Genomic DNA, 25,225 nt, shown 5'->3' on the forward strand with positions numbered 1-25,225 from the left:
TTTTTCAATAAGCAAAACTAATTTAATATCCAGGCAGTAAAAGGGAGATAGTACACACAATCTCTAAACACAACTCAGCTTTTACAATTTCAGATTTTTTTTATCACTCTAGCTTCCACCTTACACACTATGAAGGAAATATTGCATACTTGTGTCAAGTCCACATCAAATTAACAGGTAACACTAAAATGTGCTTACTATGCTCACTATATGTTAGAAAAGATGGCATTTAAATGAATCTAAGATGAGTAAATATTCATACTAAAGTATTCTGCTTTAGTAAAAATACATTGGTATGGTGTGCATTAAAGAGTTCTAGGCTGTTTTGGTTGTTAATAATGGGCCACCTTTTTCTGTAGTATTGACCAGCTGTAAGCTGGATACTTCCAGACAGAAGGCTCAATTGTTGTACACCAAATGATATATTTGCAACGATTTAACAACTAGAAAACCTTCTGAGACATTTAAGTTTCTAGTCCTGCCAACTTCAAATCTTTGCAAATCATTATTCTGTTTATATGCAAGGCAAAGTTGAGTTAACCGGATTGCCATATCATTCAGTGAAAGTTCCAGAAATAAGCACTAAAATTTCTTTGCACATGAATAAACTTGAAATTGTAATTTTGGCTTCAAATTTGTTTACATATTGACATTTGACAAGCTATGAAATGCTAGGACATGGTCACTTTGTCTTTAACTATGGCCATGTCCTGAACTGTATTTCCCTTTAGACAGACTGCTTGAGCTAAATCCGCTCTTATGATGATGTCCACTCCCTCCACGGGATCCTCCACTGCTAGAGTGTAGTACAGCTATAAAAAGAATACAGAGAATTAGTTACCAAATGTGTGAAAAGTTAACAGATGCTAAAAAGATAATGAAGAGATTTTGGGCTGATTCAGACTTATGCATTGGAAACTACTGCGTATTTTATCCTAACATGCAAGTGTGTATGTGCATTGTGGTGTGCTGCCATTCATTCAGAATCACATTCAAACGCACATATACAGTACATAGTAACATGTCTCCACTTCAGCGCACAACAACACATATTTCATGCCCTGATATTGGATATAAATGATGCTGGTGCATTTGTATATGCATTGTGCTGACCGCCATTTAAAATAAATTCATTTTAAAGTACCCACAAAATTGGGAAAGGGCCTAAGAACAATGTAGTATTTTGTATGCTATGCTATTGCTGAAATCCAAATTCTGACTTAAAATGAACAGGAATTCTAAAGATGAGTTCTGGAAGTATAAAGCTGTGTACACACGATCGGTTTGTCCGATGAAAACAGATCGATGGACTGTTTTCATCAGACAAATCGATCGTGTGTAGGCCCCATTGATCTTTTTTCCATTGGTGTTAAAAAATAGAACATGTTTTAAATTTTTCCTATGGATAAAAAAAATGATATAAAAATCTGATCGGCTGTGTGGAACTCCATCAGAGAAAAATCCACGCATGCTCAGAATCAAGTCGACGCATGCTCGGAAGCATTAAACTTTTTTCTCGGTTTGTAGTAGTGTTTTACGTCACCACGTTTTGGCACGGTCGGAATTTAGTCTGATAGCGTGTATGCAAGACTGATGACGGTCAGCTTCATCGGATATCCGACGAAAAAATCCATCGGATTAGATTCCATCAGAAATCTGATTGTGTGTACAGGGTTAAAAGCAACTGTTGAATATTTATTACACTTTCTGTAGAAATATTATACTTACAGATGCTAACAGAACCACCTCCCTCTCCAGATAGCCTAAAAGACAAAAAGAGATTAATTTTAGTTAGAACAAGAATGTCTTATTAATTATTAATGGAAAAATAAATATTATTTGACTTTTCTGCATTTTTTTTTTTGTAAACAGAACTTTAAAATTGCTTTCCAAGTCAATTTTATTATTTTGGAATCCCATCAACAGACACATTAAGGTGCTTATGCCCTTTGATAGCAAAAAAAGGACTAGAATATCACTCAATACAAGCCAAGCCAACAAATTATGGTTTATTTATTTATGCTTGTATGTTATGAAAAGGTACATACCTGCATTCTTCTCCTTCCAACAGTTTTCTGTAGGTGGCAATCTCAATATCCAGAGCAAGTTTAACATTCATCAGTTCCTGGTATTCTCTCATTTGGCGAGCCATGTCCTGTTTGGCTTTCTGTAGAGCTTCCTCTAGCTCAACTAATTTATTCTTAGCGTCCCTGACTGCCACCTCTCCACGTTCTTCAGCTTCTGATATGGCAGCTTCCAGTTTTGCACGCTGTCAGAGATACAAAGGAAAAGAAAATGTGTAATTAAATAAAGATAAAGAGTATATTGTTCCCTCTTAAATATGTTTGGGGGCACCATAGGAATCATAGTGTTGGATGCACAGTATATCTTTTTGAAAACATGTGAGGCAATTGGAAAAGAAAATCAGCACTGTCTATAATTAGTATTTTATTAAATATGTTTTTGATAAACACTTAATATCAACCTATTTTTTTGTCTACAGCAAGCCACTGCCTCACAATTAGCAACAGCATTCTCAGCTTGCCCTATGAGCTACTTCAATTGGCCATGTAATTACCTATCAGGTCTATCAGAAAGGCAGATCAACAGCCAACTGAAGAAGCACACAATTGGCTCAGCATTGTTAGCCTGCAACAAGAAATGTTGTTACTGAAAGGGAATCCAGGTAAGAAACCTGCAACAGATTCTCAAACAGTAATTTGCAGAAGAAAAATTAGTACAGTGAGGCATGATGCCAGACATACTAAAAATAGATTTAGAGTTTGCATACACTTCATTAATAAAAAGAATACCACATATGTGAGTAGATAACAGTGGCATCTTTACATTTCTAACAAGACATATTATTGGCAGGATTCCTTTAGTTGACCATTTTGAGGGGCACATTCAGGGCCGCTGATAAGCCAGTACAACTGGCCCTGTTGTAGGGGGCCCCGGGCCAGCAGGGGCCTGGATGGCAACTCCCCTTTTTTTTATTTATTTTTTATAAAAAAATATATATTTTTTCTAATATATATATTTTTTTATTTTTTATTAAAGGGACAATTTTTTTTCTTAGGGGTACGGGGGTCCCCAGGGGCCCGGAGATCCCCAGGGCCCGGAGATCCCCAGGGCCCAGGATGAAAACACCCCTTTTTTTTATAAAAAAATAAATACATTTTTATATATTTTTTTATTTTATAAATATATATATTAAAGGGCTCATGAGGTCTCCATGTGGCAAACCCCCTTTTTTTTTATAAATGTTTTTTTTTTTTTTAATTAAAGGGTCCAGAGGTCCCCAGGGCCCTGAATGGCAACCCCCTTTTTTTTTTTTATAAATGTTTATTTATTTATTTTATATATTTTTTTATTTTTATTTTTTCATTTTTCATTTTTATTAATAATTTGTGAAGGGCCCCCCTCCGCTTCTCAATTCGCGGCAGCCCCTCCCGCTTCTAAATTTCAATTTCAGATGTCAGCCCCCCCCCCCCAGTTCTCTGCTCCAGGTGCCTACCAATGCCGCCAATCCTGTAACATGCTGCAGAGACAGTTTCAAGGCGGGGCCAGGGGTGGAGCTAAAGGCGGGACCAGGGGTGGAGCTGAAGGGGGCCCCGTCAGGTAGGCTGTACGGGGCGCCATGATTTCTATCAGCGGCCCTGGGCACATTAATACAATTTTTTAAATACAACTGTAGTTTTCTTAAAGCGGGGGTTCACCCTATAAACAAAAAAAACATTTTTTTTTCTTCTAGCATAAAATTAGGCATAGTAGCGTGAGCTACAGTATGCCTGTCTTGATTTTTTTCTCCCGGTACTCACAGTGCAATCCTCTATAGAAGATTCCAACTCCCAGCGGGGAATGGGCATTCCTATCCAGATGGAGGATGATTGACGGCCGGCTCTGGCACGTCACGCTTCTCCGGAAATAGCCGAAATAGGCTTGGCTCTTCACGGCGCCTGCGCATAGTCTGTGCGCAGGCGCCGTATAGCGCCGTGAAGAGCCGAGACCTACTCCGACTGTCTTCGGGGAGCGTGACGTGCCAGAGCCGGCCGTCAATCATCCTCCGTCTGGATAGGAACGCCCATTCCCCGCGGGGAGTCGGAATCTTCTATAGAGGATTGCACTGTGAGTACCGGGCGAAAAAAATCAAGACAGGCATACTGTAGCTCGCGCTACTATGCCTAATTTTATGCAAAAATTTTGCTATGGAGGGTGAACCACCGCTTTAAGGATTACTTTTATAGGAGAAGGTAGAAGATCTTCCTTCTATCATAATCTTTGCATGAAGAATGCTGGATACTAATTGGGTCACGCTTTATTGGGGTTTCTTTTTATTTTCTCTGGTTCAACTGTGGGTATAGGATTACGTATATCAAGGTTTTCAATTCATGTGGGTTTTGCTTTTTTTTCTGTGGAAAACTAGATGGGCTTGTGTCTTTTTTCAATAAGACTATATAACTATAAGTAACTTTGATGGAATATTCCTAGCCTAATTCAACTACAAAAATTCTAATCCAACCTGAACGTTTTGCCAACCATCATTATACGGTGGCACTTTGAAGTGGAATACTGTTGTTATGGCACCAGCTAGCTGCCATAACCCCCGGTATCCAGTTCTTCAGTGGGCAGTCTGCTTCAAGATAAAAGGGGTCTCAGTGGCAGATTCACCACAAGATCACTTTTATCAGTGGCGAGAGAGGGGCCCCCCTCACGCCACTCTCCGGTGCACTCCATTGCGAGACAACGTCACTTCAGCCCATAGCTCTTAAAAGGATTTTTTTTTTAAAGCAACTTTTATTTTTTATTTTATTTTTATTGCATTTTAGTGTAAATATGAGATCTGAGGTCTTTTTGACCGCAGATCTCATATTTAAGAGGTCCTGTTATGTTTTTTTTTCTAATACAAAGGATGTTTACGTTGAGATAAAAAGCCTTCTGTGTGCAGCAGCCCCCCTCAGCCCCCCTAATACTTACATGAGCCCCCTCTCGATCCATCGATGTCCTTGTGTGCCTCAACCATCCGGAACTCTCCCTTCTGATTGTCTGAGACACACCATCGGCATTATTGGCTCCTGCTGCTGCCAATCAAAGTCAGATAGCCGATGTTAAGAGACAGGGGTGGGGCCAGAATTGCAGCTCCATGTCTAAATGGACACACAAAGCAGCGGCTCAGCTAGGGTGCCCCACATAGCAAGCTACTTGCTGTGGGGGCACTCAGCAGGAGGGAGGGGCCAGGAGTGCCAATGAAGGAGGATCCAGGCTGCTCTGTGCAAAACCACTGAATAGAGAAGGTAAGTATAACATGTTTGTTATTTTTATTGGAAAAAAAAATGAGATAGGGTAGATAATATATGAACATTTAAGGGAAATTACATTTTGTTTCTTCTTTTTCTCAGAAGGGACAGTCCGTCCATCATTATTGAATTAGGGTATAGATGGATTATAGTCTAGGTCAAGATAAAACTGTTTTCTTTGTTTTGTACAAAAAGGAAAGTGTTGGAAATCCTGGCAGGTTTTTACTGCTATCCAGGGCTCTGTCAGAAAGATTTCTTCTCACCCCCTGTCCCACTGGCAATTTTATACCAGATATGAAATGAAGGGAGCTCTCTGAAAGCAACACTGACCCAAGCAAGTCATTTTTTTTGAGGAGTATGGGAAGGCTAGAATCCCTGTCAGATTTTTCCTAACTCCTTGTCTGGTAAAACCATTGTAAACAGGACAGAAAGGGAAGGAAAATGTATCTTACAGAGCCCAGCATAGCATTAAAAAACAGACAGGTGTTCCAATCCTTCCCCATTCTATCCAAAACTAGAATACATTTTGGTTTGACATATACATTAGGTAAACATCTGATAACGTATCTTATTTTCTAGTTCATTAAAATAAAAAATTCAAAGCAAAAGAAATGCTATTTTCCAGTACTAATTGACCGTCTTTAAATTTTTCGAATCAGATCCAAATAATAATTTACCAAGGTTCAGAAAATGTCTCACTTGTTATGTAAATTGGTAGGTGTTTAAATAGAGTAGGTTGTTTTGTCTTTCTAAAGCCTAACAACCTTTTTTTAAGTTTTGCCTTGTAAAGAAGTAAAAAACTAACACATAGATGCCAATTGTCCCAGATTTGCTGGGATAATCCAAAAAGTACAGCATCACTAAAGGCATTGCATCTGTAGTGGGCATTTGCTGCATAATTAGAAGTGAGGCCACCCAGACCATTGGAAAGAGTCAGGACTGCTTGGAAGAAGAGTGTGATGCATGTGGACTGTGGACAGGGGTGGCAGTATACCGGTGACTGGGATGAAGATGTTGCCAAGTATGCTACCATGATGTGAAGTTTAAAAAAAATGTTTAAGTCAGTGGGCATGAAGTGGATTGATTAAAAAAATATGATGTCAGTGAACAGTATTTATGTAAAATTATCATATTAGCAAGGATAGGCATGGTTTCTTAATGAGAATGTTTTGTAGTTACATTTTTGAAAGGAATACTTGTTTTAACATCCAGTTCAGGCAAAACAAAAAATCAAAACAGATTATACCTGATCCTTCACACTTTCAATTTCTCCTTTAAGTCTCTGAATGACACGGGTAAGTTCTGCAATTTCATGCTTGGTATTTCGTAGATGATCGCCATGTTTTCCAGCACTCATACGCATCTCTTCATACTAAAAATTAGAAATATCCAGTTACTGTATACTATGAACAGTAATTAAACACAATGAAAATATTTTGCCAGCTTCCAAAGCCCAATGTAGGGCTTTTATTTTTTTCAAAATCTCTCCCAGGTACCGTAAAAAAAAAACACCTGCAGCTGTGACCCACAGTACTTCTTCTTGCCCACAGGATGTTCACAGTCTTCCAAGTTGAATGGCGGCCATGACATCATTTAACCTGGAAGACTGTGTCATTGCCCCGCTTCCTAATGGGGCACCACCAGTGCACCCTTAATTCACAGTAGGGATCACCCAGTCTACAGAAGCAGAGAAGATGAAAAGGGAAGCTGTGGCATCCCATAACCAGCCAAATTACTTTGAAAAAGGTGGGCATTAAAACAAAAACAGCATAAAAAGACTGCCAGTGGGGTCCACAAATAGGAATGTATTAGGGGGAGGAACCCAAAGTTTTCAACATTATAACCAAATTTACTTGCCTCCTGAGAGCCAACAGATAGTAATATAACATGTAGGCAGGGGCGGACTGAACTCATGAGGCCCCCGGGCAATAGGAGATTATGGGGCCCCCGGGCAATAGGAGATTATGGGGCCCCCAGGCAATAGGAGATTATGGGGCCCCCGGGCAATAGGAGATTATGGGGCCCCCAGGCAATAGGAGATTATTGGGCCACACAGCATACACACATACAGTATACATACACAGTATACACACACGGACACACAATATACACACAGTATACATACACACACTGAAAAGGTACTGGAGAGGCGGGGCAGCTATAATCTTGGGATGTATAAAAAAAAAAGATTTTTACATACTGTCCCTGGTTTTACTGAGGCTGGAAATTCTGATGGGGCCCTCTAGTGGCATGGGGCCCTCGGGCAGTGCCCGAGTGACCAAATGGTCAGTTCGCCCCTGCATGTAGGTGTTTTGGTAAATGAGCCATTTTTAAAATGAATGTGTTTCTCAAACTTCCAGTTAATATTCAAGGAAATTAGCTGTTGCTTACATTTCCCTCTACTTTACCAGATATGTAATGTTTACTTAGGTATACTAAGCATTTAAAATCTTAATCATTTAGAGTATCATCTATAAAATGGTGTCTGAGTTGGAATTCCAACAAATAATTTGTTATATGGTAGTTGTATTTTTACAGAATGTTTTTTTTCTGAAATGTAGTTGTTATGCTATGTGGTAAATTTACATACAAACAGTGTTTTTTTTATTTTTTATTCCAGGTAACATTTTTAAAAGGTATGTTTTAAATGCACTTACTCTAGTTTGGTACAACATCTCAGCCTCTGATCTGCTCCTCTTAGCAATCTCTTCATACTGAGACTTGACTTCAGAGATGATACCGTCAAGGTCCAAGTCTCGGCTGTTATCCATGGACACAATAACTGAAGTGTCTGAGATCTGGGCCTGTAACTGCGCAATTTCCTGTGAACAATAGAAAACAGTAAAATATTATTATGTTCTGCTGTTCTCAAATTTTATCAAGAAATTGTACTCCAGCTCAACATGTTAAATGACATCTCCTGGTCACTTTGTTCTCTTTGTAAACAAAGAGTCCGGGATTTCCTTCAATATCCATATCAGAAAAGAAACAGTGCAGTACTCCCTAAGTGTACATAACAGACTCTTATCTTTGATGAGGGTCTCTTATGTATTTGAAGGGTGGCTTCATGCACAAAAAACACAAATGTGGGGTCTCACCAAAATCCATACCAGACCCCTATCTGAATATGCACACAAGACCGTCCAGCTTCATTGTGTCTTGGAGAGGGCAGCATCTAGCCACCCTTTGGGTAGTATGTAAAATTTTATGGAAGGCTGTGTCTGGATGGGGCTGAATACTGTACTGAGTGGCACTGATGTTTTGGGCCTTGTGCATTCAGGGATGAAGGTTGGGAATGCAGGTTCCTCAGCAAGACTGGATGCTGTTCCTGTCCCTCCTGGGTACACTAAAATGTCTGGAGTTTTAAACTGGGCCTTGCAGGGCTATGCATCAAACACAGGGCGACTAATAACTGTGGATGCAACTATTTTAGTGTACCAACGTCCCGATAGTGTGAAAATGGAAATTAAACTGGACTAATAAGATGGACTTTAGGCGGTACAAGTCACTAATGTAAAAAATCTATAAATATTTATTTGTAAAGAGCACATGTGTAGAATATTGTATATACATCTTTATAAAACAGTAGAATATCAACATATGATCTCAGTACATGTAGAAAAAAGAAAAATTGTTTCAAAAAGCTTATACTTATACAGATACACTCATAACATGAGAACGTATAGCGTCAGAGGGTATAAATAATCTTTTAGTTCTTGGAACTGAGTTCGATATGTGCAGTGATGGATCTTGCTTTTACTCTCGACATGTTTCGCGTACAGGACGCTTCATCTGGAGCGTAAAGGTGGATCAATTACATTTCTGAAGAAACGCTAATCCGACCTCAGTAGTAGAAAAAGAGTTTACACAACTTTTACCTAACAAACCTACTGGGCATAGGGCAGGTATTCGTTGTATGTAAGGCCCCGTACTCACGACCAAACATGTCTGCTGAAACTGGTCCGCAGGCCAGTTTCAGCAGACATGTTTGGTCGTGTGTGGGCGCGAGCGGGCCGAATTCCAGCAAACATTTGCCCGCCGGGCCTTTTCCCAGCAGACAAATATTCCTGGACTTGTTTTAAAACAGTCCGCTGGAATTCTGCCCGCTCGGACATGTACGGTCGTCAGTACAGACCTACCGTACATGTCCAGGCGCCCGCCGTCCCTCGCATGCGTCGAATGACTTCGACGCATGCGTGGAAGCATTTTAAAGGCGGGCCGCCCACGTCGCCGCGTCATTGTCGCGGCGACACCGCGTCATCGACGCGGCGACACCGCGGACACGCCCCGCGTATTGTTTACGCGCGGACTTCTGTACGATGGTGTGTACAACCATCGTACAGAAGCCCTCTGGCAGACATGTATGGTGAAAACGGTCCGACGGACCGCTTTCACCATACATGTTTGGTCGTGAGTACCCGACCTAATAGTAAAGAAAATGAGCTATGACACAGACTGTTGGTAAACAGTAATACAAGGATGACAGGAACCCCCTTCAGTGATCATCTAAATTCCCCTGGATCTGATAAGGCTTCAAGTATCAAGGTGCCTGGGAGCTGAACGCCGGAGGGGAGGTAACCACCTCAGTGCAGAGGGAGAAGTAATCCCTTTCAAAGGTCCTGGTTATCTTAGGTATCCTCCGTATAGATCGCCAGGGAGTTGGAGGTAGAAGATATGGAAGAGGTCCTATATCAGTGTCGCCCTCTGTATGCAGCAAATGTCTGGAGTGTTTCAATGCACCCGGATAGCCTCATGTGCAAGGGGCCTTACCTAACAAAAGATTTGTATTTCTACCTTAATAGTCCTGAATTTTTTTCAGATTTCTGCAATTTACGTAGCCTTGTCTCGCAGGACTTGCTGTATTTTTTCAACTCTAAGGCCTCGTACACACGGTTGGACAAAACCGATGAGAATGGACCGAGGTTCAGTTTCATCGGTCCAAACCGACCGTGTGTATAGCCCATCGGTCTGTTTTCCTTCGGTCCAAAAATTTTAAAACATGCTTCAAAATCGAACCGATGGACCGCTGCCCGATCGGTCCAAACCGATGGTTAGTACAGAAAGCATCGGTTAAAAACCCGCGCATGCTCAGAATCAAGTCGACGCATGCTTGGAAGCATTGAACTTTGTTTTATTCAGAACGTCGTGTGTTTGACGTCACCGCGTTCTGACCCGATCGGTTTTTGGAACGATGGTGTGTACGCACATCAGACCACTTCAGCGGTGAACCGATGGAAATGGCCCGTCGGACCATTCTCATCGGTTTGGAACGGCCGTGTGTACGTGGCCTTACAGGCGTTGTCCTTCCCCCCAATCTGTGACTAAACAGTGAAAGGAGAAGCAGCAGAGTGATCGGTTCCTCCCTAAGTCATTCTGTTCTCCGATCAGCTTTCTGACTGGTTCCTTGTGCTGCTTCTTTCATTCTCCATCTGATCCCTGTTATATAGGTATTGCATACGACTGATAGCCAGTTGAGAAAGTAATTAAACTGCTTGAATTAAAAAAAACACCTGCTCAGATCACCTTTTTATAAAAGTACTAGCTTTGAATATAGTGATGGTGGGGCAGATCCACAAAGATCTGCCCCGGCGCATTGTATCTGAGATACGCTACGCCGCCGTACCTTACCTGGTTTTGGTTCGAATCCATAAAGATTTTGCGCCATAAGTTACGGCGGCGTAGTGTATCTCAAGCAGCGTAACGGCGCGGAATTCAAGTTGGGCGGGTAGGGGGCGTGTTTCATTTAAATGAAGCGCGTCCCCGCACCGAACGAACTGCGCATGCGCCGTCCCTAAATTTCCTGCCGTGCATTGTGCGAAATGATGTTGCAAGGACGTCATTGTTTAGACTTGGACGTAAATTACGTCCATCCCGCGATTCACGGACGACTTATGCAAACAAAAAAAAAATTCAAATTAAACACGGGAACGACGGCCATACTTAACATAGCAAGTCTAACTATACGCCACGAAACAGCAGCTTTAACTATACGCCGGAAAAAGGCGACTAGAGATGACGTAAAAGAATGCGACGGCCGCTTGTACGTTCGTGGATCGTCGGAAATAACTAATTTGCATACTCGACACGGAAAACGACAGGAACGCCACCCAGCGGACGCTGAAGAATTGCATCTTAGATCCGAAGGCGTACGAAGCCGTACGCCTGTCTGATCTAACCCAGATGCCGTTGTATCTTGTTTTGAGGATTCAAAACAAAGATACGACGCAGGAAATTTGAAAGTACGCCAGCGTATCAGTAGATACGCCGGCGTACTGGCTCTGTGGATCTGCCCCACAGTGTATAAACTTACACACGATAGTGGATGGTGTAAAAAATTTATATTTAGGAAACATTTGCCTTGTTTCTTCTTTAATGTATAGACATAGGCCTAATATGCAAATGAAATACAGCCAAGGATAAAATCAGAACTTACTCCTAATACAAATCCACAATACATGGAAATTAAGTTTGAATGGCTGTCTGACATTACTGTGAAACAGTACATACCGCATCAAACAGTGCGCGCAGGAAGTTGATCTCGTCTGTTAGAGAGTCTGCTTTAGCTTGGAGTTCTGTCTTATTCATAAATGCTGCATCTACATCCTAAGAACAGGAGAAAGGTAAAAGAGAAGTATCTTGTAGTTTTTGTGTTTGAAAAATCGTGTCAATGATAAAAAAAAATGGAAAACATATTAGAAAGATTAAAAATGTTTAAAGAGCTCATATATGTATTATAATATTAGCATATAATATGTTCATGTTATAATAGTTGACATTACAGTAGTTTCTAATAATTAACTTATAAGGCACTGATGCATTCCAGCACTTTTCAAAGAACAATATAGCATTCTCTGTAGCCCATGCTGTGCTGCAGGTTGCAATTTAATGATCCACACAAATGCACACAATTACTCACACCAATATATCTTCCAAATGGTAGAAAGGTGTACCTTAACAGGTACACACTAAGCTTCCCTCAAACAAATGACTTAGGCCTCGTACACACGGCCGAGGAACTCGACGTGCCAAACACATCGATTTCCTCGGCCAGTTCAGCCCTGAAGCCGCCGAGGAGCTCAGCGGGCCGAGAGCTCCCATAGAACAACGAGAAAATAGAGAACATGTTCTCTATTTTCTCGACGAGTTCCTCGGCGGCTCCATCGGGCCGAAAGTGTACACACGACAGAGTTTCTCGGCAGAATCCGGCTCTGACCGAGTTTCTCGCCGAATTCTGCCGAGAAACTCTGACGTGTGTACGAGGCCTTAAAGGGTATGACTGGGCAAACTAACTAAACATGAAAAGAAAACATGTTCCATACATCTCCGCATCTCTTCTATACATGTCTGCAATACATGCACATTTCCCCATAATCTATACCTTGTGGCAGGTTGACTTTCTTTTAAATAAAAGTAGGCAGGAAAGCCCTGAAAACTACTTCTGGCATGGAGTAACCTCACTGTTTTGGCACTACCACTGAGCTACAAAGCCTCAACTTGTCACACCCTTTAAAAATAGCTCCTGACTTCCTGTTTGGGATGACAACACAGAGTCTTTTCCAGTCTCAAGCAGTGCGGTCAGCCCTATCTGTTGAACTTCAGAATACCTATCCCCTAGTCCTGTGCTGTCCTGATTCCAAAAAGCCTGCACACAGGGCCATGCTCAATAGCAGCTAAGGGCCAGATTCAGGTACCTGCGCCGCGGCGTAATGTATCCCGTTTACGTTACACCGCTGCAAGTTTTCAGCGTAAGTGCCTGATTCTCAAAGCACTTGCCTGTAAACTTACGACGGTGTAAAGTAAAGGCGTCCGGCGCAAGCCGGCCTAATTCAAATGGGGCGTGCACCATTTAAATTAGGCGCGCTCCCGCGCCGGCCGTACTGCGCATGTTCCGTTTTGAAATTCCCCCCGTGCTTTGCGCGAAGTGACGTCATTTTTTTGAACGGCGAAGTGCGTAACATACTTTCGTATTCCCGGACGTCTTACGCAAAAAATAAAAAAAAATGAAATTCGACGCGGGAACGACGGCCATACTTTAACATGGCTCGTCTAAATTTAAGCAATGTTAAAGCAGCCGGAACTTTGCGACGGGAAAAAATTACTAGCGACGACGTAACGAACGCGAAAACCTTTGTGGATCGCCGTAAATGCTCATTTGCATACCCGACGCAGGAAAACGACGCGAACTCCATCCAGCGGCGGCCGAAGTATTGCAGCCTAAGATCTGAAGGCGTACGAAGCCGTAAGCCTGTCGGATCTTAGCCAAAAGCCGTCATATCTTGTTTGTGAATCACAAATTAAGATACGACGCGGCAAATTTGAAAATACGCCAGAGTATCAGTAGATACTCCGGCACATCTCGTCTGTGAATCTGGCCCTAATTCCCAGCAACTTCCCCTGCAAGAATTTCACAAGCATTATAATGACATCAAGGAGATATAACAGCTCAGATTAGCAGCCCTGAGATGCAATAATGATAATATGTCTAAGTTATTGTTTTATGTATCACTTACCCTCTTAATGCTAACAAATTCGTTCTCTGCAGCTGTACGTCTGTTTACCTCTTCTTCATATCTGTAGGAGTAAAATGTATTTGTAAATGCTGTTTGACAGTTATATTATGGTCAATAATGACAGGAAATATTGCCAGATCACTAATCCAGAACAGTTACTGTTTTTTGTTCAATACTTACTTTGCCTTGAATTCTTCCACTGCTTCCTCCATGTTCCTTCTTTCTGCCTCCAGGCGAACTCTTTCACATGTGAGACTCTCCAGTTGTCTCCTGAGGTTGCCGATAAAAGCTTCAAACAGAGGTTCAGTCTGACACCTGGCTTTCTTCTGCTCTTGTAGAAAACCCCATTTGGTCTCCAGCATCTTGTTCTGCTGTTCCAAAAATCTCACCTAGCAGTAAAAAGGAATATGTGTGTCATATCTGCAGTGGTAATTTACATTCCTCCTATATTAAATTGTATTTTACGGTGTATATACAGTGCCTTGAAAAAGTATTTATACCCATTGAAATTTTACACATTTTGTCATGTTACAATCAAAAACTTAAATGTAATTTATTGGGATTTTATGTGATAGACCAACACAAAGTGGTACATGATTGTGACATGGAAGGAAAATGATAAATGGTTTTTAATTTTATTTTGCAAAAACATATATGTAAAGTGTGGCGTTTATTTATATTCAGCCCCCCCCCCCCCCCGCGAGTCAATATTTCCATCAGACCGTTTTCATCAGACAAACCGATCGTGTGTATGCGGCATTACAGGTTTTTTCTTCTAAGATTGCTCTGTATTTGGCTCCATCCATCTTCTCATCAACTCTGACCAGCTTCCCTGTCTGTCCCTGCTGAAGAAAAGCATCCCTACAACATGATGCTGCCACCACCATGTTTCACGGTGGGGATGGTGTGTTCAGGGTCATGTGCAGTGTTCGTTTTTCGCCACACATAGCGTTTTGCTTTTAGGCCAAAAAGTAATATTTTGGTCTTATCTGACCAGAGCACCTTCTTCCACATGTTTGCTGTGTCCCCCCCCCCCACATGGCTTTTTACAAACTGTAAATGGTACTACTTATGGCTTTCTTTCAACAATGGCTTTCTTCTTGCCACTCTTCCATGAATGCCAGATTTGTGGAGTGCATGACTAATAGTTGTCCTGCGGACAGATTCTCCTACCTGAACTGTGGATCTTTGCAGCTTCTCCAGGGTTACCCAAGAGCCTCTTGGCTGCTTCTCTGGTTAATGCTCTTTATGCCCGGCCTATCAGTTTAGGTTGACTGCCATGTTTTGCAGTTGTGCCATACTCTATCCATTTTCAGGTGATAGATTGAACAGTGCTCCGTGAGATGGTCAAAGCTTTGGATATTGTTTTACAACCTAATCCCGCTTTAAACTGTGTGTTCCTTGGCCTTCATGATGCTGTTTGTTCACTAAGGTTCTCTAACAAAAATCTGAGGACTTCACTGAACAGCTGCATTCATACTGAGATTAAATTACACACATATGGACTCTATTTACTAATTAGGTGACTTCTGAAGGCAATTGGTTCCACTAGATTTTAGTTAGGGGGATCAGAGTAAAGGGGCTGAATACAAATGCATGCTACACTTTCCACATATTTACTGCATTTGTAAACAATTTTGAAAACCAATTATAATTTTCCTTCCACTTCACAATTATGTGCCACTTTGTGTTGGTCTATCACAGGGGTCTCCAAACTTTCTAAAGAAAGGGTCAGTTTACTATCATTCAGGCTTTAGGGGGGCCGGACTGTGCCCAGTGGGAGCAAATAATGCCAGATCTATGGTATTAGGGGAAGGCATGGTACCCCATTGTTGGTGTCAGCAACAGGAATTATGCCCCATTGTTGGTGTCAGTGACAGGCATGATGCCCCATTGTTGGTGTCAGTGGCAAGAATAATGCCTCAAGGGCCGGATAAAGGCAAGCAAAGGGCCACATGCAGCCCCAGATCCACAGTAGGGATGAGCTTCGTATTCAAGTCGAACTCATGTTCGACTCGAACTTTGGATGTTCGATCGTTCGTCGAATTTCTAACGTTTAGGGCCGTTCGCGCCAAATTCGAGTTGCGTTTCACGGCCCATAATTCACTGCGGTATCGCAGTGCATTGCTGGCTGATGATTAGCCAATCATGCACTGTGACCCGCATGCTTGGCCAATCACGCACTATGACCCGCATGCTTGGCCAATCACAGCGCGCAAAAAACGGAGAGCCATAATTGGCCAAAGCCAGGGTGGCTATGGCCAATTATGGCTCAGGGGGTTTAGTACACGCCCCACACTATAAAAGGCCGCCTGCAGGTCGGCCTTGTGTAGTGTGTTGCGGTGGTTAAAAGAGAGACGACAGAGAGAGAGGGTGAGAGTGAGTGTTATTTTTAGTAGGTAGATAGAGCAGGCAGGCTAGTCAGTTAAAGTTACAGTGTGTAGAGGATATATATGCATCCCAGGTGTTGTATATATATTTGTACACTGTATAGTTTAGCTAGATCTGCACTTCCTAATTTACTGGCAGGCAGGTGATTGTGCTAGCTGCATTTCTCAAGTGGTATACTGCCTGTGTCCTCTGTAGTGTGCACCTAAAGCTATGTGGTGTGTACTGCCTGTGTTCTCTGCAGTGTGCACCTAAAGCTACGTGGTGTGTACTGCCTGTGTCCTCTGCAGTGTGCACCTAAAGCTACGTGGTGTGTGTACTGCCCATGTCCTCTGCAGTGTGCACCTAAAGCTACATGGTGTGTGTACTGCCCGTGTCCTCTGCAGTGTGCACCTAAAGCTACATGGTGTGTAATGCCTGTGTCCTCTGCAGTGTGCACCTAAAGCTATGTGGTGTGTACTGCCTGTGTCCTCTGCAGTGTGCACCTAAAGCTATGTGGTGTGTACTGCCTGTGTCCTCTGCAGTGTGCACCTAAAGCTACGTGGTGTGTACTGCCTGTGTCCTCTGCAGTATGCACCTAAAGCTACGTAGTGTGTGTACTGCCCGTGTCCTCGGCAGTGTGCATCTAAAGCTATGTGGTGTGTGTACTGTCTGTGCTATTTTTCTCAATGATTTTCATCCATATTGCAGGGACCAGACATTACATTAAAGCCGCAAGCAGTTTTAAATTACTTTTTTCATATAGTAATCTCATTTTGTGCAGGGACAGTTCTAAACACGTGCCACCTCACAGGCATACTATAGACACCCAGCAGGTACGATATTTAAAGGAATTTTTCATTTTTTTTTTTACTTTAGGCATCATTAAAATCACTGCTCCAGAAAAAACGACCATTTTTAAAACTTTTTTTCCATTGATACATGTTCCCTGGGGCAAGACCCGGGTTCTCAAAGACGTTTTACGACAATAACTTGCATATTAGGCTTTAAAATGAGCACTTTTGAATTCGAACGTTCGAGTCCCATAGACGTCAATGGGGTTCTAAATGTTTGCGTGAACGGTCGGTCCGTTCAAAGGTTCTGGTGCGAACTGAACGGGGGGTTTTCGGCTCATCCCTAATCCACAGTTTGGAGAGCGCTGGTCTATTACATAAAATCCCAATAAAATACATTTACGTTTTTGGTTGTAACCAAAATGTGGAAAATTTCAAGGGATATAAATACTTTTTCAAGGCACTGTAAATTATGAATAATAATAATAATAATAATATATTTACTTGCTTTTCTTATCTTTGTAAAGTGACTCTAAAGTAATAAAAAGTAGTGATCTTGTGCAGCAGACGCATGTACCTGATCTCTGAAGTATATGATCTTGCCTTCTCTGTTTTCCCTCTTTTTACCACTGTTGGTCCATAAAACATTGAATATTTGTGAATATGGGGCATAACAGGACCCCCTGCTTTACATAACACATTGGCAGGTGTTTTGTGTATTCTTAAAAGCGAATTACCAACTTCAAGTCCTGTCACATAAAGGGCAGCTGGTGGGCTTAACTCCATAAAAATTGTGACTCTTAGGCCCTGTACACACGGTCGGACCAAACCGATGAGACTGGCCCGTCGGACAGTTTTCATCGGTTCACCTCTGAAGTGGCCGTACGGCCTGATATGTGTACACACCATCAGTCCTAAATCCGATCGGGTCAGAACGCGGTGATGTCAAACACACGACGTGCTGAATAAAACGAAGTTCAATGCTTCCAAGCATGCGTCGACTTGATTCTGAGCATGCGCGGGTTTTGAACCGATGCTTTTCTGTACTAACCATCGGTTTGGTCCGATGGGGCAGCGGTCCATCGGTTTGGTTTTGAAGCATGTTTAGAAATTTTGGACCGAAGGAAACCAGACCGATAGCCTATACACACGGTCGGTTTGGCCCGATGAAAATGAACTTCGGTTCATTCTCATCGGACCAAACTGACCGTGTGTACGGGGCCTTAGAAAGACAAAAAATCAGCAGCAGATAACTGAGAAGGGGTGTGGATAAAGTGACAATAGACATGAGATTACCTTTAATTCCATTGCTTTAGTACAAGTACAAAGTTTCTTTAAAGAAGTCTTAAAAGGCTTAATTTTCTAGTTGGATGTAAGTGTACTTTTAAAGAAGAGCTCTGCAATAACATTATCCCTGGATCAAAGTAAGATTTTTTTTATGATGATGTGTGATACAACAATTTACATGCAAATATAAAGGCTACAGCTGCTATATGAATGTAAATAAAATGGAATCACTGATTTTAGACAATAGCCTGTACTTCAGCTTTTGACAAATTGTGTAAAGTATTTCTAAAGACAAAACATATATTTTTTTTTAATTTTGGATAGAGTATTGTTGTTTGTTTGCTATTGGAAAAACTTTTATTGTTATACAGGATTAATGTAGCATCAAAAGTCTGCACAGCACTTTACAAATTAAAGAGTGATTGTACAGTTACAATTTAAGAGAAAGGGGTTGGGAGGACTTCTGGTGAGAGTTTACAATCCAAAAAGGGATGGTAAGTGATACAAAAGGTAGTAACTGTGTGTTGTTGTTCAAGAAGAAAAATGTCAGGTGCTAGATGAAGGAGGGATAGGATTTTCTGAAGAGATGAGTTCTAGAGGGTGTGAGACCATGACCTCCCATATGACATTGGGAGGAGGCAAGGAGGAAGCTAGAGAACAGGAGGTCTTAGGAAAGGAAAGAGGATAGTTATGACAATAAAAATACATTTTTTTTTATAGGTGCCTTTCAGAACACCCCATGTCACCTTACAAGAATAGCAACAGAAGCACAAAAAATAAATAAAATACAATAAATATACATTACATATACATTTAAACTACAAAAACAAGTCAGACAGAATATGAGATTTAACCACTTGCCTACTGGACACTTATACCCCTGTCCTGCCCAGACCAATTTTCAGCTTTCAGTGCTCTCACACTTTGATTGACAATTACTCAGTCATGCAACACTGTAACCATATGAAATGTTTGTTCTTCTTTTCACTCAAACATGACCCCAAATATGACACCAAAATGACCCCATTTTGGAAAGAAAACACCCCAACATATATTCTATGAGGCATAATGAGTCTTTTGAACATATCATTTTTTCCACAGGTTTTTGGAAAATGTGGAAGGAAAATTAAAACCTTTTTAACGCATTTTTTACACACTTTTATGGCACTAATGGGCTCTGATGAGGATCCACTGATAGGGTAGTACTGATGAGCACAGGTGTGCACTATTGGATAAGGACTAATAAGGCACTGTAGTGGCACTGATGAGCACTATAGGTGCACTGATGACAGTGATGAGCACTAATAGGGCACTGTAGTGGCACTGATGAGCACTGTAGTGGCACTGATGAACACTTTAGTGGCACTGATGAGCACTCACTAATGGCACGGCACTGTAGGGCACTGATGGCACTGTAGGGCACTGATGAGCACTGATAAGCACTCACTGATGGCAGTGATGTGCACTGCTGGCACTGATAAGCATTTACTGATGGGCACTGTATGGCACTGATGAGCACTGTAGTGGCACTGATGAGCACTGTTGTGGCACCATGGGGCACTGATGAGCACTCTAGTGGCACTGATGGGCACTGGAGGCACGGTAGGGCACTGATAAACACTGTAGTGGCACTGTAGTTAAATTGATGGCACTGTAGTTGCACTGATGAGGACTGTAGTGGCACTGATGGCACTGTAGTGACAATGTAGGGCACTGCTGAGCATTGTAGGGCATACCGAATCAAGCCAACTCATGATCCTGCAAAGTGTCTTTCTCCTCTCCTCACTCACTTTTTGAGGATGAGTGGGTGATCAACTATGTCAAGGGCAGCAGAAAGGTCTAGTAGTAGGAGTACTAAGTGGTGGCCTTGGTTTTATTACTTATTAAGTCATTTTAGTAGAGCTGTTTCTGTAGTGTGTTGTGGGTAAAAGTCAGACTATAAGAGGTTAAAAAGGTTATTGAAGGTTATCAAAGAGTTGTAGACTAGGGGCCAGATTCTCGTCCAGCGGCGTATCTCTGCGGCAGCGTAACGTATCTGATTTACGTTACGCCGCCGCAACTTAGACGGGCAAGTGCTGTATTCTCAAGGCACTTGCTCCGTAAGTTGTGGCGGCATAGCGTAAATCGGCCGGTGTAAGCCCGCCTAATTCAAATTTGGATCAGGGGGGCGTGTTTTATGTAAATGTACTGTGACCCGACGTGATTGATGTTTTTCCCTAATGGCGCATGCGCCGTCCGTGGAATTTCCCAGTGTGCATTGCTCCAAAGTACGCCGCAAGGACGTCATTGGTTTTGACGTGAACGTAAATGACGTCCAGCCCCATTCACGGACGACTTACGCAAACGACGTAACTTTTTCAAATTTCGACGCAGGAATGACGGCCATACTTAACATTGTTACGCCGCACTTATGCCACCATATAGCAGGGGTAACTATACGCCGGGAAAAGCCTACCGTTAACGGCGTAACTTTACTGCGTCGGCCGGGCGTACGTTCGGGAATTCGCGTATCTACCTAATTTGCATACTCAACGCGGAATTCAAAAGAAGCGCCACCTAGCGGCCAGCGTAAAAATGCAGTTACGATCCGATGGCGTAAGAGACTTACGCCTGTCGGATCTAACAGATATCTATGCGTAACTGATTCTAAGAATCAGGTGCATAGATACGACCGGACGGACGCAGAGATATGACGGCGTATCTGGAGATACGCCGTCGTATCTCCTCTAAGAATCTGGGCCTAGGTGTTCTAAGTGTTTTTTTTCCCCCCATTTGTATCCCATTTAAGAGGTTTCCCTTCACTTCATGTCTTATAGATATAACAGTGAGCAGATTCAAATCTTTCTAAAAAAAAAATGTTTTAAAAAAAGCTATGCTTTAGATATGCATTAAATTGTAGCAGATGAGGAGGTTTCACCCTCTTGGCTGTGCTATCTGGAAGGGGCGTATGCAGGGCCATCTTTAATATTGACTGGAACCTGGGCAAACATTTTCTTGGCCCCACTCTTCCATGCAATTCCGCTCTCCACCTGCTCAGAGACATAAAATAAATAGCAGCTAGACTCAAAATAAGTTTACTCAATCATATCAGGCAGCGATTGTGGTTGGTTGGCAGAGGTTACAGTGTATCATTACCGCTCACTGACTGGCTGCTAGAGGTTACAGCGCACATTATGGCTCACTAATTATTTGCTAGAGGTTACAGAACCTGGCTTCTGCTTGTTGATTGGTTGCTAGAGATTACTATACATGAATACTGCTCACTGAGTGGTTGCTAGAGGTTACTGGACATTCTTACCGCTCAATGATTGGTTTCAAGAGGTTAGTGCACACAATTACTGCTCACTGATTGGTTGCAGCACATCATCTCCTCACTGCTTGGACACCATGGACTGGGAAGGTGAGGGGACCCATCAATAGGCAGAAAACTCCTAGGAATGCTAAGACTATTGGGATCGGTGGCAATTCTGGGGGGTTGATGTTATTAGTGGCAGTGGTGGGGGGATGGGATTAGTTAGGAGACAGTACACTGTGGTGAATTCTGAATCATGTAGACCAAAGCTGTAATTCTTTGGCAAGTGTATAGTGGGGAATTTACAATGACCACCAATGTGAGGAGGGATTTACACTGACCACCAATGTGAGGGGGATTTTACGCCATCCACCAATATAAAGAAGAATTTCTAGACTGACATCAATAATGTAATAGGAGCATTTACACCAACCACCAGTGTAAGGGGAATATACAATGACCTCCATATAATGGGGAATTTACAATGACAACCATTGTTCAGGAGATTTGTACTGACCACCAATGTAAGATGATACTTCTACACCAACCACCAATGCTAGGGGGGATTTACACTGACCACCAATGTAAAGGGGGATTTACACTGACCACCAGTGTAAGGACAATTCTGCACTTAACACCAATGTAAAGGGAAATGTACAATGATCACCAATGTAATGAAGAATTTACACTGACAATCAATGTAATGGGGGATTTTAAATCAACGACCAATGAAGAAGGATTTCTTCACTGGCTATCAATGTAAGGGGCTATTTACACTCAACGCCCATTTAAAGGGGGCTTCTATATGGACCATCAATGTAAGGGAGGATTCAAAACTGACCACAAATGCAAGTTAGGATTTGTTTAACGATTACCAATATAAAGAGGCGTTTCTACACTGGCTTCCCATGTAATGGAGATTTACACTGACCACTAATGTACTGGGAATTTACACTGACCACCATTGTAATATGAGCATTCACAGAAACCACCAATGTAAGGAGGGATTTACACTGACCACCAATGTAAGGGGGGCCTTCACACTGGCCACTAGTGTGAATGAAAGTGTTGTACACCTAACCAAGTCATGATATACATATGAATGCCACCTCTATTTACATATTAATGCCACCGATCCGCGGATATATATATATATATATATATATATATATATATATATATATATATATATATATATATATATATATATATATATTAATGCCACGGCTATTTACATATCATGGCAAGTTATTTACATGTAAAAACAGGATCTGCAGGTGAATCATCTGTACACGGCAATGGGGCAGAGCTGGGCAGCAGCAGTAACAGAACTTTACACTGAGATATCGGGACACAGCGCAGGACTAAAACTTCAAGGGACGAGGGAATTTAAGATGGGATATTTGGCAAGTATAAGGCAACTGTTTGGGCCCCACAACAATGATGTGGGCCCAGGGTAGCTGCCTCTTTTGCCCTGCCTTAAAGACGGGCCTGGGCGTATGAGTCACAAAGAATGGTTGGCAAATAGAACATTTCACAAATGTGTATTTCAGTTGTGTTTTAGCTGTTTGGCTGAATTTCAGTATTATTTAGCACAAGTGATCTATATCAAGCTACAAAGGCAAACTTTCACTATAAACCAAGTGATCCCAAGCCTATGTCATCTTGTTAACCAATACAAATACAGACAAGGTGACTTACAATAAGAGTACAAAAAGACTCATGTTGTGCAGTTTAGCAAAAAGATATCGATTGGACAACTCATGCTTAGCTTTAAGTTTATGACACAAGTCCAATACATAAAAGAAACCCTCTCAACATGTGGTTCATGATGAGTTACTGCTTACTGGGGTAAACTATACATTTTAACTGCTGTATTGGTGTAAGGTATTCATGTGTCTAGACATGACACATGACACATTAAAAACCTTATAAAAAAAAGCTTAGTTGTCAATTACCTTGTCAATAAAAGTGGCAAACTTGTTGTTAAGACCCTTGATTTGGTCCTTTTCGTCTGTTCTCACTTTCTGGATATTCGGGTCAAGCTCCAGGTTCATAGGTGCCAATAGATGTTGGTTCACTGTAACAGGGACGATGCCTGCAGAGCTAGATCCACCAAAGCTATGTCCATATCCATGTCCAATTCTTGCTGAGTGACTCCCTCCAACTGACATCTTATGTCCTCCAGAAACAACACTGTACACACTTTTACTACCAAAACTTGGAAAGACTTTGTGGCCAATGGAGACTTTTTTTGTGCTGATAGGGCTGATGCTGTGTTTGCTCACTGATGGTAAGCAAGCTGAAGAGGAGCTGAAATTCCTGTGTGCAGAGCTGCTGTGGGTAGAATGATGAGATTGATGAGACATGTTTCTAGTTATCAGAGGGACAATGTTGTGTTATTCTAGATTTGAAGTGCTGTGAGATGTGAACAATTTCTTCTATATCCATAGCACAGACATTTACCTTTTATACACTCATAGAACTGGGTTTGGCCACTTTGATCTTTGACAAAGACCCAGTAATTTTGTCTTATGAGCTTGGATGTCTGACATTACTATAACGCTGTCCTCCTAGTTTAATAGATCTCAAAGCATCAACACACCTCAAATATTAATGCAGATTAAAAGTATTCACATTTACTGTAAAAAAAACTCTTTGAACAGTCAAAACCCCAAGAATAATGAAGCAAATCATCTGAAGATTTCAATCTATACACGTGTATAATAAACCCAAATTTAGTGGGCACCTGTTACACCATACCATTTATTTCCTTAAAGTAGATCTAAATCTTAACTCACCGATATGCTGAATCACTAAACAACTGCCATTTTTTATTGTCTTATAAATTATACTCTTTTCATTTTTTTGCATTGGTTGTTGCATATACGGTAATTTTTTCATTGTTTTGCACTTTTGTTCACTCACTTTCTACAAGTGTAGCGGTACACCCGTAGGGGCTTCTGGTCGTTGTGGTCCAACTCTCACAGCCAGGCACACAATCTTCAGACACTCAGCAGTCAAGAAGCAGTTCTTGTACTTTGTTTTTATGTTTTACTGGGGGAAATAAACTTGGATGGGAATAAAGGAGATATGGGATGCCCACTTGATTGAAGAAAAAGATAAAGAATTGGGACCTCAACTGTATACCGTCTCTGTATATACACCTCCTCACTGCCAGCTCCAGCACATCACTTGATTACCGATCTCACTCTTCAGCACATCACTTGATTGCTGATCCCAATCTCCAGCACATCACTTGATTACTCACTTCCAGAACCAGCTAGCACTATGTTTTAGGCCTGGAACTGGCTTTGCCAGGCCTTAGCAAATGCCCTTTGCAGTTAGGGAGCGCAGGCACCTTTGGTGTAGTAAAAATGTAGGTAATCCTAGTGCTAGCTGTCCACGTGGCTACTGATTTCAGCACCACCTCTTCAGGCCCTGCCAGTTCTCCTGGCTGCTGGTGCCTCTCTCCACTGCCCATGCCAGCACAGTCCACTAAACTGGCTCTGCACCCATCCCATACTGCACTCTACCAATCCTCTCAGACGTGCCTCCCCAGTCCTCCTGACTGTGTGAATATTCGCCTGCCCTCCAGGCTGCACTCTGTGGAACTCCTGGAGACTTGCCCAGCAGTGTTCTCCCATTGTTCTCTCTTACTCCTTCTGTGCCTCCTGG

At 41.9% G+C, this 25,225-nt stretch overlaps 1 protein-coding gene across 1 annotated transcript; it reads right to left on the minus strand.

The window, feature by feature from the left end:
* On the minus strand, positions 1-23,999 carry LOC120929287 (keratin, type II cytoskeletal cochleal-like). Its single transcript, XM_040340613.1, has 9 exons — positions 23,506-23,999; positions 13,988-14,196; positions 13,808-13,868; positions 11,805-11,900; positions 7,955-8,119; positions 6,544-6,669; positions 2,049-2,269; positions 1,729-1,763; positions 1-812 (listed from the first exon to the last, which is right to left on the minus strand). The coding sequence occupies exons 1-9, from the start codon at positions 23,914-23,916 to the stop codon at positions 694-696; spliced, it is 1,443 nt and encodes a 480-aa protein (XP_040196547.1). The 5' UTR covers positions 23,917-23,999; the 3' UTR covers positions 1-693.
* Between the last annotated feature and the right edge of the window lie 1,226 nt (positions 24,000-25,225).

This window comes from Rana temporaria, chromosome 2 (genome assembly GCF_905171775.1).
Source record: "Rana temporaria chromosome 2, aRanTem1.1, whole genome shotgun sequence".
Lineage (NCBI taxonomy): Eukaryota > Metazoa > Chordata > Amphibia > Anura > Ranidae > Rana > Rana temporaria.

Excerpts from the sequence above, each read along its gene's own strand:
- LOC120929287 (XM_040340613.1), bottom strand. The coding sequence starts at position 23,916 with ATGTCTCATCAATCTCATCATTCTACCCACAGCAGCTCTGCACACAGG. Across the intron at positions 6,670-7,954 it reads AGATGTTGTACCAAACTAGA|TATGAAGAGATGCGTATGAG; the intron begins GTAAGTGCATTT and ends TCTAATTTTTAG. Across the intron at positions 1,764-2,048 it reads TTGGAAGGAGAAGAATGCAG|GCTATCTGGAGAGGGAGGTG; the intron begins GTATGTACCTTT and ends TTTGTCTTTTAG.